The 16,081-nt window shown below is 40.4% G+C and overlaps 1 protein-coding gene across 2 annotated transcripts in view; it reads right to left on the reverse strand.

Annotated features, from left to right (window-relative positions):
- Positions 1-16,081, reverse strand: part of scai (suppressor of cancer cell invasion) — a 98,368-nt gene that overhangs the window by 11,304 nt on the left and 70,983 nt on the right. For both annotated transcript variants that reach the window (XM_031891147.1, XM_031891146.1), the window contains exons 6-12: positions 12,084-12,180; positions 11,144-11,242; positions 8,798-8,950; positions 7,504-7,605; positions 7,262-7,363; positions 6,653-6,731; positions 698-797 (exon numbers count right to left, since the gene is read on the reverse strand). In XM_031891147.1, the coding sequence (XP_031747007.1) occupies positions 698-797; positions 6,653-6,731; positions 7,262-7,363; positions 7,504-7,605; positions 8,798-8,950; positions 11,144-11,242; positions 12,084-12,180 (732 nt within the window). The remainder of the gene's footprint in view (positions 1-697; positions 798-6,652; positions 6,732-7,261; positions 7,364-7,503; positions 7,606-8,797; positions 8,951-11,143; positions 11,243-12,083; positions 12,181-16,081) is intronic.

A 16,081-nucleotide genomic window follows, 5' to 3' on the forward strand; every position in this document is an offset into this window, starting at 1 on the left:
CCTACTCTACTGTGCATTACTGACCCTACTACACTATATCCAGCTCGTTCTTTTGTGTGGAACAAGATAAACGGTTTTTTTCGGTGTGTGTTGTTCCACTGCAAACAAAATATATACACAATGTGAATATCATAGCATTGTTATTTTCACTCGATTTCAGACCGAACTGGTGTGGTATTTGAAAAAAGTGCAAATGGGCAATGTTATTGGCCTTGAGTCTATGTAAAGGTGGCCATAGAGGGGCAGATTTCAGCTGCCAATTCGGGTCCTTCAAACTGAGTCAGAATCAGGCAGGTTTGATTTTCATCAGATCGGAAATCACGTCGGCTCATTGATTTGGTCCTCAGTCTAATGGCGCCTATGCCTGCCATTTAATCAGCCCGATATTGCCCTCTTTAGGTGGGCATATTGGGAGAAGATCCTCTGATTTGGCGACCTTGCCGAACGAGCAGTACGCAACATGTATGGCCACCTTAACACTCTGGGCTGCATGGGCACAGTATCTATTAAACAAAATATGACTATTACTTGTCCAAATGGCAGCAGTAAAACATGTAAGCATATTAATGAAGCATTTGCTCACCAGAGAGTCACAGATAAACACATGTGCATTGCTCTCACCAAAATGCTTCCAATACATGTATACCATTCTGTCAGTGTTGTGCATATTACTACACATGCAGAAGTCTCCTCTCACCAGTGCATCTCTTTATAGGACTGGTTCCTCTTGTGCACTGCGTCCCCGTTTACAACATCCCGATTACTGTTGGTCAGGACCCCTCCGAAATCATAGGGACCTGCAGCAAGGTAGCAACAAGGAAGCTTCAGCATGAAACCTGGCACTGGGTATGTGGCTTGTGGAAGAGAATACAGCCTAAGCAGCTACTCATCTCAGGGAAAGGTGCAAACTGCATTTGAGAGACTGCCGATTATGTACATGAATATGAAAACAGTTTTAAAGGGGGGGAAAAGGCCCCATCTAGAATATGCCGTGCAGTTTTGCTCGCCAGTACTCAAACAGGACATTATTGAATTAGAGAGGGTCCAAAGAAGGGAAACTAAGCTGGTAAAGGGTTTGGAAAGTGTCAGTTATAGGGAAAGGCTGGCCAAGTTGGGGTTGGTAACACTGGAGAAGAGGGGATTAATGGGAGATAGGCTAAGTATAAATAGATAAGGGGACCATACAAATGATGCTTTATTTACTAGTAGGTACTTTGGACAGATGCAAGGGTGCCCACTTGAATACCCTTGGTTGGTTGGTCCAATTGTTATCTTGGGAGTGAGGAAGATTTTATTTCTCTTCTGGATTAACTAGCAGTTAGGCAGGTTTACCTGACCAAAGGGTTGAACTTGATGGAATTGTGCATTTTTACCAACTTTCAAGGTTACTATAATTAAAAGAACAGTAAGACCAAAAATGAAAGTAAAGCTTTAAAACATTTTAATTTTTTGGTGTTACTGTTAATTAATCCTTATCCAGCTGTTGCAAATTAAAATTCCCAGCATACCTCTGATGCATTTATTGGTGAGTGCACATTGGCAGCCTGGATTCTGCTACTGTTGGGAGTGCAAAAAGCCACACATGTACTGAGCAGCCATATTATAGGCCTCTCACTCTTTAAAATGCTATTCTGCCCTAACATAATTATGCTCGGAATATCAATTACATACACTGGAATTGTGATGAGTGGAATTTTTATCATATATTCATTTGCAATATATAGCAAAAAAACATACTGATCCACTGACCCAGCCCACTCCTTCCACTCCCCCTGCCGGGAACTGCATGTGCCGGTACTCTGGAACTTCAAGTGCCGGCACTCCCACCGCAATTGCAGGGAGGTGGGATACCTGGCAAAGGGGGTGGAGCAGATGCTCGCATCTGGGGCCAGCTGGCGCCTGCCCCGGTCAATCGAAACCCCAGTCTGACACTGTATATATGGTTAATATATATAGCACTAAATTTAAACTTGCATTAAAGATACTGTTAATATATTTGCTCATTAACAAAAGATAAAAACACAGGCATATCATCAAACAACAAATAATTAGAGACAGCTTTCTGGAAGCATTATTGCACCCTAGGCCTGTCAATCAGCTCTCTGAGACTTCCTAGTGAAGAACTGGATTGTACACAACAGTGCAGAATAATAGGTAGAATAAAACTTATAAAGTTATAACTTAATAAAGAGATTTTGCATTTACTTATGGTTACATTCATTTATAGAAGGCCCTTTATGCCAGTGCTAACAGTAAGAACTTCTGTAAGTACTGGGAAAGCAGAGTGGTAACATTAAAGTCTGGCTTCCTCTATAGTCCAATCTCACCGCAATTCTAGATGAGCAAAACTTTTCCAACGGAAAGGCTTGGCTCATTTAAGAATAACAATTTATATTCATACAAAACACCTAACCTGTATTTTCTGATGGGAATAGGAATTCTCTCAATGTTGCACCCTAACCAGCCTTCAGGCTGTGCCCACCCAGCAACAGCACCACAGTTTGGGAACCATTGCTGTTGCTTTTGTTTTTTCCTAGCAAGAAATCTTACCACCTTGTAACAAAAACATCACAGGGGCTTCCTGCCAATCTAAATATCACTGAAAGGCTTCTGTGCAGCTTATTATTTCAAAAACCATTTTCTGAAATTGCCCTACATTCATTCCTATCCCTAATCGATTCCACCTATGGGTCCACTCGGTGGTCCACATGCTAATGTGTTTTCGAGTGGTAATTCTATTTCTACGCAATAGTGCACACATGGTTGAAAGTGATTCCCATATAAATGGAGGGCAATTCTGAGCATTTTGTTACCCACCACCCAAGCGGGTGAAAACACTTGGATGATAAAACCTTTAGCACAATGGGAATTTTAAGACAACTCTGAAAAGGTGCAGTCATTTTATCCAGCTATTCTTTTTTTAAGAACATAAGCAAATATCCTGTTTTACCTTAACTATTAATAATGTTCGTGGCAGTGTTTTTGGAAACTCACAATATATCTGCTCTACTAATAATACATCTGTTTTGAATTTTCTCCTAGGGAGGACATGAAAATAGTTGCTTACAAGCCAGTTCTTAAAGGAACAGTAACACCAAAAAATGAAAGTGTATAAAAGTAACTAAAATATAATGTACTGTTGCCCTGCACTGGTAAAAGTTGTGTGTTTACTTCAGAAAGTCTACTATAATTTATATAAATAAGCTGCTGTGTAGCCATGGGGGCAGCCATTCAAAGGAGAAAAGGCACAGGCACATAGCAGATAACAGATAAAACACTATTGTATTCTACAGAACTTATCTGTTATCTGCTGTGTAACCTGTGCCTTTTCTCCTTTTTTCCAGCTTGAATGGCTGCCCCCGTGGCTACACAGCAGCTTATTATATAAATTATAGTAGTGTTACTGTAGCAAACACACCAGTTTTACCAGTGCAGGGCAACAGTGCATTATATTTTTAATACTTTAAAGCTCTTTCATTTTTTGGTGTTACTGTTCCTTTAAAGTCAGCCTCAAAAGTCCCAGGTAACCTGCTGATCTACAGGCAGGGAAAAGTTTGCAATAAAGCGCAAGATAAACACAAACTAAAGGACAGGTGTATGACACATGCATATAGGAAGAGACATGGCTATGTACTATGATAATAAATGCAGACATGGATGCACTAAACAACATAAATGCCAGGACAGGAGATACATAATAATCTCAAAGCAGGGTGTGAGCTTTTCCATGAGACCAGGCCAGATTAACAGTTGCTGCTCGTCTGCTCTACCGAGCAGGCTACAAGCTACTCTATTGCACAATATTAGCCACACTTCATGCTAAAGCCATGCACACAAGAAACTGGCAAAGGAATGCATGCTTTAGATAAAGGAATGCATGTTTAATCCAGCTTTGATGGACAGTGACATGAATGTGGCGTTTGAAATCTATCCCAGCAAAAATTATTGCGATGATGGTTATGGTTCATAGGGGAAAATATGATGCCGACAGTTTTAACTTAAGGCAATGTGACGTCAACATATTTTTATACATTTTTTTTTTTATTTTTATGCATCTTGCCATAATAATAATAATAGACCAATTAAAAACTTAAATTACCACTGTCAACAAGACACTAAAAGCAAATGTTTTGGTAAACTTCCACTTTAGGATAAGATGTTTGTTATAATCATCTTGCTAACCTGATCATCTTTCCATTATCTTTTCCATAAGTGAAACATCTTATAGAGGAGCAATCGTACGATCCTCAATAGCCTGCCTATGTCACGTACCTTGCAAACTAAAACGTGTAGTGAATATATCATACAATTTTTAGTGTATGGTGGCGCTGATAATCCCAACCCATATCCATGTACTATTGTGGAAAGATAAGTAATAAAGAGTAAAAGTAAAAATAAAATTATAACCTAACAAATCAATAGTTTTTGGCTGCTGGGGGTCAGCAACCACCATTTGAAAACTCAAAAAATCAGAAGAAAACGGAAATTAATTAAAAAACTATAAAAAATAAAGAAGACCAAATGAAAAGTTGCTTAGAACTGGCCATTCTATAACATACTAAAACTTAACTTAAAGGTGAACCATCCCTTTAATACAGAGTAACCATAACTTACCTTTGTGAATACCACTAGCACAGATTTAGCACATACATAGTGCACTTCATCTGCTTAATGCACTCTGATGAGGTGCACTGTGCATGTCTTGTGCCCTGCAAATACAGAAGAAGGAGGGCCACACCATTGGAACCTGGAACGTATTCAACTAATAGGGGGCTCTACAATGTGAGGCCTGTGGCTGCTGGATGTGGTAAGTAAGCAGTCAGATTAAAAAAAAAAATGTTGCTTATGGCCTGTAGTGGTATTTTATGTGTTACTTAAATCACAATCACATTATAGGGCATTTCACAGGTCTGTCTTTTTTTTCAATTTGCTTTCATTTAGGTATTTTCTGTGGTATTCTTTTGTTAATTTAAAAGGCTATTTGTATTTATCTCCTACTCTAAATTTCCTCAAATAGAACATTCATTCAAAGAGAGATGTGGATAAGAAGGGCTTGGCTTTTGTTTCTTTGACTCTTAGGCCCATCGCATACTAGGCCTTTGCTCCCCTTTTGCATTTATTATGGACTTTAATTCCATACAACCCAAGTGGCGACAGATGCTTCTCTGCCTTGGTGTGCCAAGCATACATGGCTTTAATAATTACAGTAGAATGGCATAACTATTAAAAGCAATACATAAGTACTGAGACTTTAAGCAAAAGGGTTTCAGCTTAGGAGAGCCAAGCAGGTTATCAAGCCCCTACCTATCCTAATAAAGGTAGGGTTCATCCTTCCTGAAATATTAAATCTAGTCATAAGCCTTGACTGTAGCTATATAAAGAGGCTAAGTGACTGAACTAATTATCAGGGTGAGCATCCTTCCTACTTTTGCTTTGACTGGAACTGAATAGTGTTGTTATGCCAGATATCAAGGGGACATTAACATCACAGGAAATTCTTGGAGCGTTGGCGACTTTTCCTCAACTGAACTTTAAAGAGGAACTTTGTTATTTCCTTGGGCAATGACTGCAAAATCAAGAGCCCCCCAACCCCACCTGTCACCACCAGTGTGTGCCAAGGAGCTGTACCCTGTGTTTTTGGGACAGCAATCTAACTAGGGTCACATGAGGTTGACACAAGCTAGCCTGCTTGCTGGCACATATTTATGCATGCCTTACTTGCAGCTCTTTTTAGCTTCATGGACCGACACATATGCTTCATAGACAAATTATTCTCTCACACTCTTCAGTCTATTTAAGGGATTATAATAAATACAAATAAAATATAAAGCCTACATAAACATTTACACTTACGATTTTTTTTTTTTTTACAACCTGACTTATTTTCTAAAATAAAGAAGAATCTGTGAACCCCAGGCAATAACTATCATATGCTACTCTAAGTAGGGTTAGCCAGACCACTCAAGCCTCTTAGGGAGATGACAGACAAAATACTTTGTCATCCATGAAAAATCTCCTTTCCCACAGGCCACAAAGTGCCAGAAAATATCTTCCAGCCCACATCTATAAGAATAGCTGCATTTAAAACACTTTACATGCAGCGATCGTGGGTAGAAAAACGCAGAAGACATTTAGCAAGCAGTGATTCCAGGGAATTGCTAGTGAGCCCACGCGCAATAAGATTTCTTGCAGCAGATAAAGCAGTCAAACTATCATGGCCCATTGGCGGCAAGTCTACTTTTCACTTGAAAGAAAATCTGGGGTCAGTGTGTACTAAGATCCAAAATTCCAGGGTGGTTACAAGCTAATATTCTTTTTCATTGAATATTAAAATTAGAGAGAAAGTAATAAAAATATAATAATATAATAAAAGCAAATTCAGAACCAGCTCTTTCAGACCTTTAATGATTTCTTTGTATTGTTAGCTATGCATCTGCACCAAATGATGGGTTAGATGAATATGTCAGCATTGTGTGAATATGAATGCTTGGTTAGTCCCTGCACTGCTGGAGGGCCAGCGTTAAAAAGCAGCATGCTTCTTAAGCCTGGGACATGCAGAGCAGGCCACTCCAGCAGTGAGGTGCTCATCACACAGCATGGAGTAAAAAGAAGTGAAGCCCTGTGCATGACAGGGAGCATTCCTTTATCATACCTTCGTAGTCAGATCGACCTGTAGGGAAGACGCCGGTGGCAGACAAGTAAATCAGAAGGGCGCTGTTTGCAGGCAGCTCCTAAATGAGAAGAAACAACTGTGTGATTGCAACACAACCAAATATGACTGTCCATAAAACCCAAAGGATCGGTAACCACAAACCCTCTGCTTACCAAAAACAGGCACATTTCAGGTATGCTTGTCTGGCTATCCCCATAGTGACTGACAATTTCATGACAGGACTTCATTTGCACAGAAAGCTAAGGGTTTCTTTTCTGAAGGACTTGGCACACCAAACCCAAGTCCATGGGCATTTAACTGCAGCAACCCTCCTGCTGAAAACAGCACCAGACAGAATGCCCCATCCACCTGCCAAATGAATGTCTGCGTGTGCCAATGTTCCTTCTTATTTTGTGTGCACACGCATCTTAAGGACAGCAAACACAATAAATTGTCATGTGCACAGGGAACTCTGACACATAGTTTGCTACTTATTTACACCCACCTTTGAAAATTTTTTAGGACACAGCCAAAAGGAAGTTAGAGAGAAACGTTGGTAGAGGGCACAGGGTTACATTTGCTTTGTATGTTGTATTTGCATATACTGACCTTAAATGATGCAGCCAAGAATGTATAAAGTTGGCTGAAAGTTGGCTTGTAAAGGAGATATTTATGGGGGTTTTCTCTCTTCATTGGTTTCTCAGCTGGGTCCTGTGAAGTGATTTAGTATTCAGATGCACCAAAAATTAATCTCACTCTTAAATGTTTTAAGTTTATACTGTGTATGCGACAGTACACTTTATGAACACTAGGGGTGCAGTTGCACTGTTGTCTATTAGAAATGCACATACCTGCAATCCTGGTTTATTCATTTGAGATGTGAGGTTCATAGGCTCCCTCTCCAGAGCTTGTAACATCCTGAACATGTCTATTGTGAGTTCACTGAATTTCACCTGAATAGGGGAAAATTAGTAAAAGTAAAATAAAAATTATGCAGTCCAGTTTATAAAAAAATTGTTGAAATTATTAAAATCCTGGCATGTATATTGGCACATAACATGGAATTTATCCAAGTATTGCCATGTACCTAAACCTTGGCACATATGGTGGGATACCATATATTCACATCAGACAGGAAAATGGTATTTACCCACACCTTGGCAAATTTGATGAAAATTACCCAAACCATGCCACATACCTTATTACTGTCTCTAAACTAAGGGGATTCCAAGCATATGTATTGTCCACTAATCCTTACGAAATGTAGTGGGTTTTATGCTCACAGTGGGTAGCAGATGTACAATCAAGAAACTTCTTTGTTGTACACAGGCATAATTCTAGGGCAGTGGTTTTAACACAATTCAAGCCATTTTGGAGGCCCAGGGTTTTACCTGGGCCCCTATTAGCTCATAACAAAGATATAGGAAATTAAAATGTTTCTTTATCAGTCATTGTTTTAAGAATATTTGCAACAGAAAATCTAACACTAAGGGCTGTGGCACACAGGGAGATTAGTTGCCTGCAACAAATCTCCCTTGTCGTGGGCGACTAATCTCCCTGATATGTCATCCCATCAGCGAGAATGTAAATCACCGGTGGGATGGCATACATGGCGCCATGATCGCGGATGTTGCCTCTCGAAGCAACTTTGGCGATTTTGGCAAATCGCCGGCACCGCATATGCCATCCCACCGGCGATTTACATTCTCGCTGGTGGGATGCCGGCGACTAATCTCCCCGTGTGCCACAGCCCTAAAGCTGGCCATACATACAAAGATTTGCTTGTTTTGCAAGGTCACCAACGAGCAATATTTCCCAGATGGGCTTAAGGATCACTATGGAATGCAGGCTATGGGGGTGAGGACCACATCAAGTAGCCTATACAGCCCTCATCCCAACAGAAATGTTAAATGTTCTTAATCTCCTGCTAGATATTGGTCTGACAGGCTTTAATTTGCCCGTGTGTGGCCGCTTTAACTTTCAAACTGATCTCCCACAAGCATATTTATAAAACAGACATTCTGGCCAATTCCTCCCTCTAATGGAATTAGCATTCCACCCCCTACAAACTACTCTTGGGTCCCCTAAGTGGGCCAGCCCCTCAGTTTTGGCAATACTGTTCTAGAAGTTTAAAATTCCACTTACCTGGTTATTGCAATTGCCGATAATTAGAGCATCAGCAAGCATCAACTGTCCCACCACCATGCCCTGCTCCAGCATAGGTCCAGCACCCTCTGACAGCCGATTGGAAATAATTACAATTGTGTTGTCGTCATTTAGAACCATCACTGGGTCAGCCTGATTAAAACACAGAGTTGCAGTATTAGAAATGTACACCCACCCAGAGACTATAAGACTGTACTGCAATAGACGTGGTGAGGGCATCAACACTGTAAGGCTTTGTGGCAGCAGGCAGGTTAGGACAATGTACACTGAAAAAGAACCGTTAAAGCAGAGTCATTAATCATGAATAAAGCCAGTCCAGAACCTCAAGGACAAGTTTCAAAGGCCTCATGATAAAAATAATTATGTTGTGCTGATAGGGAATAGTCTTGGTGTCTCTGAACTTTTCAACAGCCTCATAGACCATGTTGGCTATTTATTTACTGCTACTGATTTATTATTTAGATTTAATGGAAATCAGATGCAAGGATGGAAGTATTGTCCCAGGAGGGACAAGTTTTATTTATTTATTCACAGCGTTTGAAGCCATAACAGATAAGAGATTTGTAGCATTTTAGTGACCTTATAATGAGATATTTATAGGCAAGACAATTTCATAAATATCACACTTAGCTTATTATTTTACTGAAAACTAAAATAAATCTGTACGACTCCACAAAGAATCCTAAAGATTAATAATGAAATTATAGCTGAGAAGATTCCCAAGAATAATTGACATTTTACTGCAGAAAACAAAGAATTATTATAAATCCTTTATACTGCAGAGGCCATTAAGGGCAATGGCATACAGCAGGTCTGGACTGGGCTTCAAATTAAGCCCTTGCATTTTAAGTACACAGAGGCCCAAAAAGCCCCCACCAGTCCAACACATAGTGACTGTCAATGGCATCTTTAGAAGCCACTTTGGCATTTGCCATAACCCACAGATTGCCAGTTTGGGTTGACACACAGTAGGGATATTATTTTGCCGGTGGTAGCACAGATTTACTGTGAGCAACAAAACTTCCTGTGTGTCAGGCCTGGACTGGCAATCTGTGGGTTATTGCAAATGGTAGAAGGGCTGCTAAAGATGTAATTGACAGTTTCCATACCACTATCAATAATTTCAGATAACAAATGCATCGCGAAGTAGCCTGAAGTTTCATTGCGAGGTGACCTACTTCAGCAAGTGGAATCGACATGTATATTTCCCTATCGTCAATTCAGATTACTGCCAGTGGGAAGGAAATGTCCAATGTGCCACTGCCCTGGGGCAAAACACACATAAAAACACACCTAAGGTAATTACCAAGGCTTTTCTTTAAAATAATTTGTCCAAAACAGGAAAAAGCATTTCCTGGATCAACACTGCAGGAAGGCTAATGTCACACAATGCACTTTCTCTGCTAGCAGAGAACTCCAGTGAAAAAATGTGAATACTGCCTAAGCATCAACACCACACCTTCACACTAGTATAGGAGTTGCTGGGTGGCACAGGTAGGAGGCAATGTGTTCTTTTTAGTACTTTAGTGTACTGCCAGGAAGCATACATGTTCCTGTACAAATGCACATCTTCTAAGTATCTATAAATGTAACTATCCACTTAGTTATTCTCCCCATAGTAGTGTGCAGTGGTGTAACTAGATGCTACTTGGCCCCACAGCAAATGGGCCCCCTACACCCCTGGGCCCCCTTCAACTGCAGGTCTCCTTACTCTGTAACTACGCACCTGGTTGTCTGCCAATTTATATTCTTATAGTGGCAGTAGCCATGAATGCTCCAACAAGGTAACCATATCCAGTGACTCTAATAGGACTTTGAGTGGCCAAACTATTAGTAAATGACAGAATATCTTCTCTACTTTACCAGGCAACAAGTATTCAACCAAGTATCTCTTCTAAATAGGAACAGTGGTATTTTACTCATGAATAGCTATAAAACAGTGGGGTGCAGTAAACCATAGCAGCCAATTGGTGGCCTTCACTTTTCAGTCAGTTGCAGTTTGACCATTAAAAACAAAAATAGGATTGGATTCTATGGGCTACTGCACTGGTGGATTCTGCCCACTGCTAATAAATGAGACTTAGGCGTATATTTATCATGCTGTGTAAAAAGTGAAGTGCGGCATTACCGGTGATGATTTAAACATTTAGAAAACCAAAGCAAGCATCTGGTTGGCTGCTATGAGCAACATCACTGGTAATGTTTTATTCCACTTTTTACACAGTGTGATAAGTATACCCCTCAGTATATTGTATTCTAAATACATAACTGTTTAGCTGTTCCAAAGGGATTCCAATAAACAAACATTCTAAGGTAGCCAGTTACCTCAATGAAGGCTGCCACTTCCTGAAGGACAAGATTCCATTCCAACTGGTCCTCTGTGTTAAAGCGATGAGTGTAGTCTTCAATTTCATCTGACAGCTCCTGAATGCAGAAACAGAAAGGAATACTACAGATAAGTTACATGCATTTTCAATAACAAATAGTATCTTGCATTGCCACTACATATAGATAGCAATATTTCTAGTTTAGGTTTATGCCATTGTTTTATTGCTTGGATTTTGCTACTTGTAGATAATGGCCATGGTGGAGCCCAGCTGAAAGTAAATTAGAAAATGCCGCCTTCCATCTCTGCATTGGGAATATTTCTGAACAGGAGACATATGAAATCCAGGTACTGGTCCAGTGGCTGGATACTAGTAAATTGTGAGTAAGTTTAACCTCTAGCATCTGGTTTAAACTCTCCCTATATATTTCAGGGTACAGATCTTCCTTTTAAGGTTCACTGACTATCAGGACTTTGTGAAGCGTTTATTATTTTGGTTGTGCCTGGCATATACCATGTGCAGAGGGCTAAACTACTGTCATGAGGTGGGAGGCGATGAACAAGGTGAGGAAAAAGCACCTCTTAATGAAAAGTTTCCTATATTCAACATGTTTTACTAGTAAAAACCTGTATGCAGCCAGTTATTTTTTCTCTCCAATAGAGGGCGCTGCTCCTTAATGTTAATGTAACTGACCAGATTTATAAAACTGAAGTAATTTTACCCTAGAGGTTTAACCTATAGCAAGCTCTAATCAGGCAACTGCAGTGATACCAATGAGAGTCAAGTTGGTTGCTATGGGTTACTAGTTTTGTAAATTTCCACCCTCATGTCTGAAATGGTGCCCTTGTTAAATAAACACCAAAACACCTGAACAACAGAAAATCAATGCCCAATGTATGTCTAGTTAAGTTTCCATCAGGCAAAGGCCAATATATTACCTTGACCAGATCTTTTACCACATCCATTTTATTGAGTAGGAGACAGACAACTATGAAACGGGCATAGTAGCGTAGCTTCTTTACAACCAATTCCGGTCTGAAAGTAAAATAAAAACAACAAAAAAAGGATTCACATTCAAAAACTGCAAGTATTATACATAAGAATGACTCAGTTCCCAATGACAATATTCCATAGCTGTTGCGCACTCAGGCATACTCAGGAGATAGGGTTTTGCCATTCATGCTTTAGATATAGGGGGATTTTATAAGCTAAAAGGGGATCTTTCACATACTGATTGTTCATAATATCCAAGCAAATGTATTTTAATATTTAGTGTCTATGTGCATTGCATATGAGCCCCCATGGCACCTGGAGGTGCATATGAACCCCCTTTGCCATACTACTTTCAAATAGTCAAAAATGTACCTACCTGGGAATCCAGATTGCCCTACCAGTCTCCCAATTATGTACTCTTTACATTGACACTCTCACTCTCAATGGATCCAAACCAAATTTAGGTCATGGGAGAAGCTATTTATGGGCCCTACAGGTTGCAACTGATCAAAATGTTTGTGCTTCCTAAGCTGCTTTATGCCCTTTGGCATCCTCCTGTATTTTGGAAGTCAGATACCAAAGAACATGTTTACAAAAAAGGAGACACGAAATGCTGTGTTTCTTTTGATAGAGGACTAAGCGCAGCTTTTCTCTGAGTGCTTATGGCTATGTATTTGCATAGACCTTTCTGATAAAGCTTACTTAGTTTTTACCTTTCCTTCTCCTTTAATGAGACCATGGGACAGAGAGGGGCATGGCCCTCCATAATATCATATCTCCGATATGATACATCAGAAACTTTGCCCCCACTATACCAACTCTGGGATACAGCCTCGGGCATACCTGGCCAATCCAGGCCAGATCTGGTGACAGCCACGTAAGTCATGGCGAGCAGTGGGAGAGGGTCCTAAGTACCCCAAAGCATGCCTCTCATTTATACAGCCATAGCCTGCTCCAACAGACCGTACACCTCCAACATCTTAGGAGTGGAGGAAAGCCATGGATGACGTGGCAGCGTCTGAAAGGACCATATTTAACAAAAAGGACGAATTATCAGAATACTTAAATCTGGTGTCATCAGATTATTATCTTGGCACCTCCTGGTGTACACAGTGCGTTTTATTAACCATACTAGATACACTATTGGAGAAAAAACACAAAACACCCTAACTTGCTTTCAGGCTTTAGCCTGGCCTAGGCTAATTATGCTTATTTACAGAAGTGGGAGCTGCCTCTAGTATTTTCCTATGTTGGGCAAATTACCAAGCAAAATAGCGGATGTCACTTAGGGTTACCAGACAGAAAAGCTCTGCAAACCATATATTGTGTTTTCTTTGAATGACTGGTTGGTACAATGCCCTTTTCAAGGTAATTTTGTACATGTTTATATGGGTTTAATTCAACCCAATTCGCCAAGAGAGAATGCCAACATGAGGATGGTTTTGAAAAGAAAGAGGAGCTTTTTTTAATTCCAGTGCTCGCAGGCCTTCTGCAGTCAGGGTTTTCAGCAAGCTCATTCTACCGGAACAGCACATACTAATGGCATTCATCTTCACTAATCTCAAGGCCCCTGCTCTTGGCAGCATTAAGACTATACAAAATCTACTGTTCCTTCAAAACAAAGCCTTTGGTTCCTTTTGCTTCTTCCTACTTCAGCGGAACCCTACAGCTCTCCCACCTCCAGTACTTCATGGACGTATAAAATGCAGCCCTCCGGCTTGTACTGAACTACTATTTCCTACCCCAAATACAGCAAGGGATGTCAGATCGGCAATATGAAAAGTAAACGTAGTGCTGCACGTAAAGTAGTGTCACTCAGGGGCCATGCACTTTTCCATTTCAATCTTCACACAGCGATTAATTTTAAAAAAACATAACTGATCTGTAGAGATTGGCCAAAACTGGGTGCAACTCCAGAATCAGAAAGGATCCCCAGCTGCAAGCCCCTTGTTCTACACCAGATCCCACTTCTTTCAGCCAACTGATCCCTATTATTTTCTTTATCATAAATTCTAAATTACATTGATATTTGCCAGCAAAAAGATGCTGCATAACACACAGAAAGGTAAGTTAAAAGACCTCTGAAAATAGAACAGGTTAAAGGACATGTCAACCCCCCAAGTTTTTTTTTTTTAGGCAAACATTTTTTGTCTAATAAAAGATAAACTTTCCAATATCAATTTATTAAAAATAATTAGTGCTTTAGAAGTTATTTGTACATGTAATTGCTATAGAAAGCAGCATTTGATTAAAGGGAAACGAAAGTCAAAGTCACTTGGGGGTGCCAAAATGTTAGGCACCCCCAAGTGACTTTAACCGCTTACCTCGTACCCCGGGCTGGTGCCCCTGTTAGGAGAAAACAGCACCAGCCCGGGGCACCTGGAGCGCAGCGCTTCCGTCTTCCTCGCTTCCTTTTCCTGAGTGCCAGCGGTGGGCGCATGCGCAGTAGAGTGAAAAGCCGACTTTAACATTTAAAGTTCGGCTTTTCACTCTACTGCGCATGCACGCGCAGCGAATCAGGAAAAGGAAGCGCCGGCAGCTACCCCGGGCTGGTGCTGTTCCTTCCTCACAGGGGCACCAGCCCGGGGTAAAAGGTAGGCGGTCAAAGTCACTTGGGGGTGCCTAACATTTTGGCACCCCCAAGTGACTTTGACTTTATTTTTCCTTTAACTTCTGGTTGTTACTTTTTAAACAATGTTGCAAGTGCCAGTCTTCTCCAGCAAGGCAGGTCTGTCAATCTGCTGGTGTTTGTTACATTGTTTCAAATATCAGAGCCACCAGGGCAGAGAATAGAAAGGACAGGCAGACACTGCTTTTAATAGCAATTATATATACAAATATCTAAAAACAAATATGTAATGAATGTATAATGCGAAGTTGCTTAGAATTATATTATGTCTTTTATTAGGCAAAAAAATAATTTTTGGGATTGACATGTCCATTAAGTATTATGGGGGCTACTGTACCAACACTCGCAGAAGCCCTAGGACGTGAGCCCTATGACCCGTTTTTTTTATAGGATATGTTTTAATGGCATTTAGTCATTTCCCCAGCAATACTTTGGTATATGAATAAGTATAAATAACATAAGTGCATGTTGCTACTTTACCAACAGTACACAGCATGTGGGTGTGTCAAAGAACCTCTGGCACGGGCCCGGGTACAAGGTTTGTGACTGACACCACCGATGTAAATTACAGTTTACTTGTCTTTTAATGCTACACACAGACAAATACTATTATAGATTTCAGTGCTTTCCTAGCTCTGAATGAATTCATTAGCTCTTTCCCCTCCAGTGATTTACGCACTCTCTTTTAGCCACCAAACACACACATATATTTCTGGGGCAATGAACACATCCTAATACCCATCAATCGTACAGTGCTAGCTGAGATGTCCATAGCTGGCATTTGCTGATGCGCTAGCCTCAGAGTCGTTTGTACCTGTCCCTATCAGTTATTCTTACATTCATAAAAGCCTCTGCCGTAATTCATCTTGACAGCCATTGCCAGCAGCCTGTAGACAGCAGGACCTCTGCATGTCTACTTGAACAACAAAGTTTAATTGTAGCATGCCATGCTAAACAATACAATGCATTTGATTTGGAAGATCTCTGAAACAGCACTCTTATTCCAGAACTTCCTAACAAAGGAAGGTGATCTTTAAAATAAGGTTAACAAAGTTATGTAATGTAATTTTTATTACTCTTTATTTATAGCGCTCATATATACACATCATTCACATCAGGCTTGGCCCCCAGTGGAGTTAAGGTACTTAATCTACCTATTTGTTTTTGTAGAGTTAGTTAACACTTAAACACCCATAGTAAACTCACAACAACATGGGGGGGTATTATTATAAGACTGGATTGGAGGAGCCTGATTCTTTCCCTCAATCTGAACCCACTGGTGAAAGGGAGGATCTGACACTGATGTCACTAAGG

This window comes from Xenopus tropicalis, chromosome 8, assembly GCF_000004195.4.
Source record: "Xenopus tropicalis strain Nigerian chromosome 8, UCB_Xtro_10.0, whole genome shotgun sequence".
NCBI classification, from domain to species: Eukaryota; Metazoa; Chordata; class Amphibia; order Anura; family Pipidae; genus Xenopus; species Xenopus tropicalis.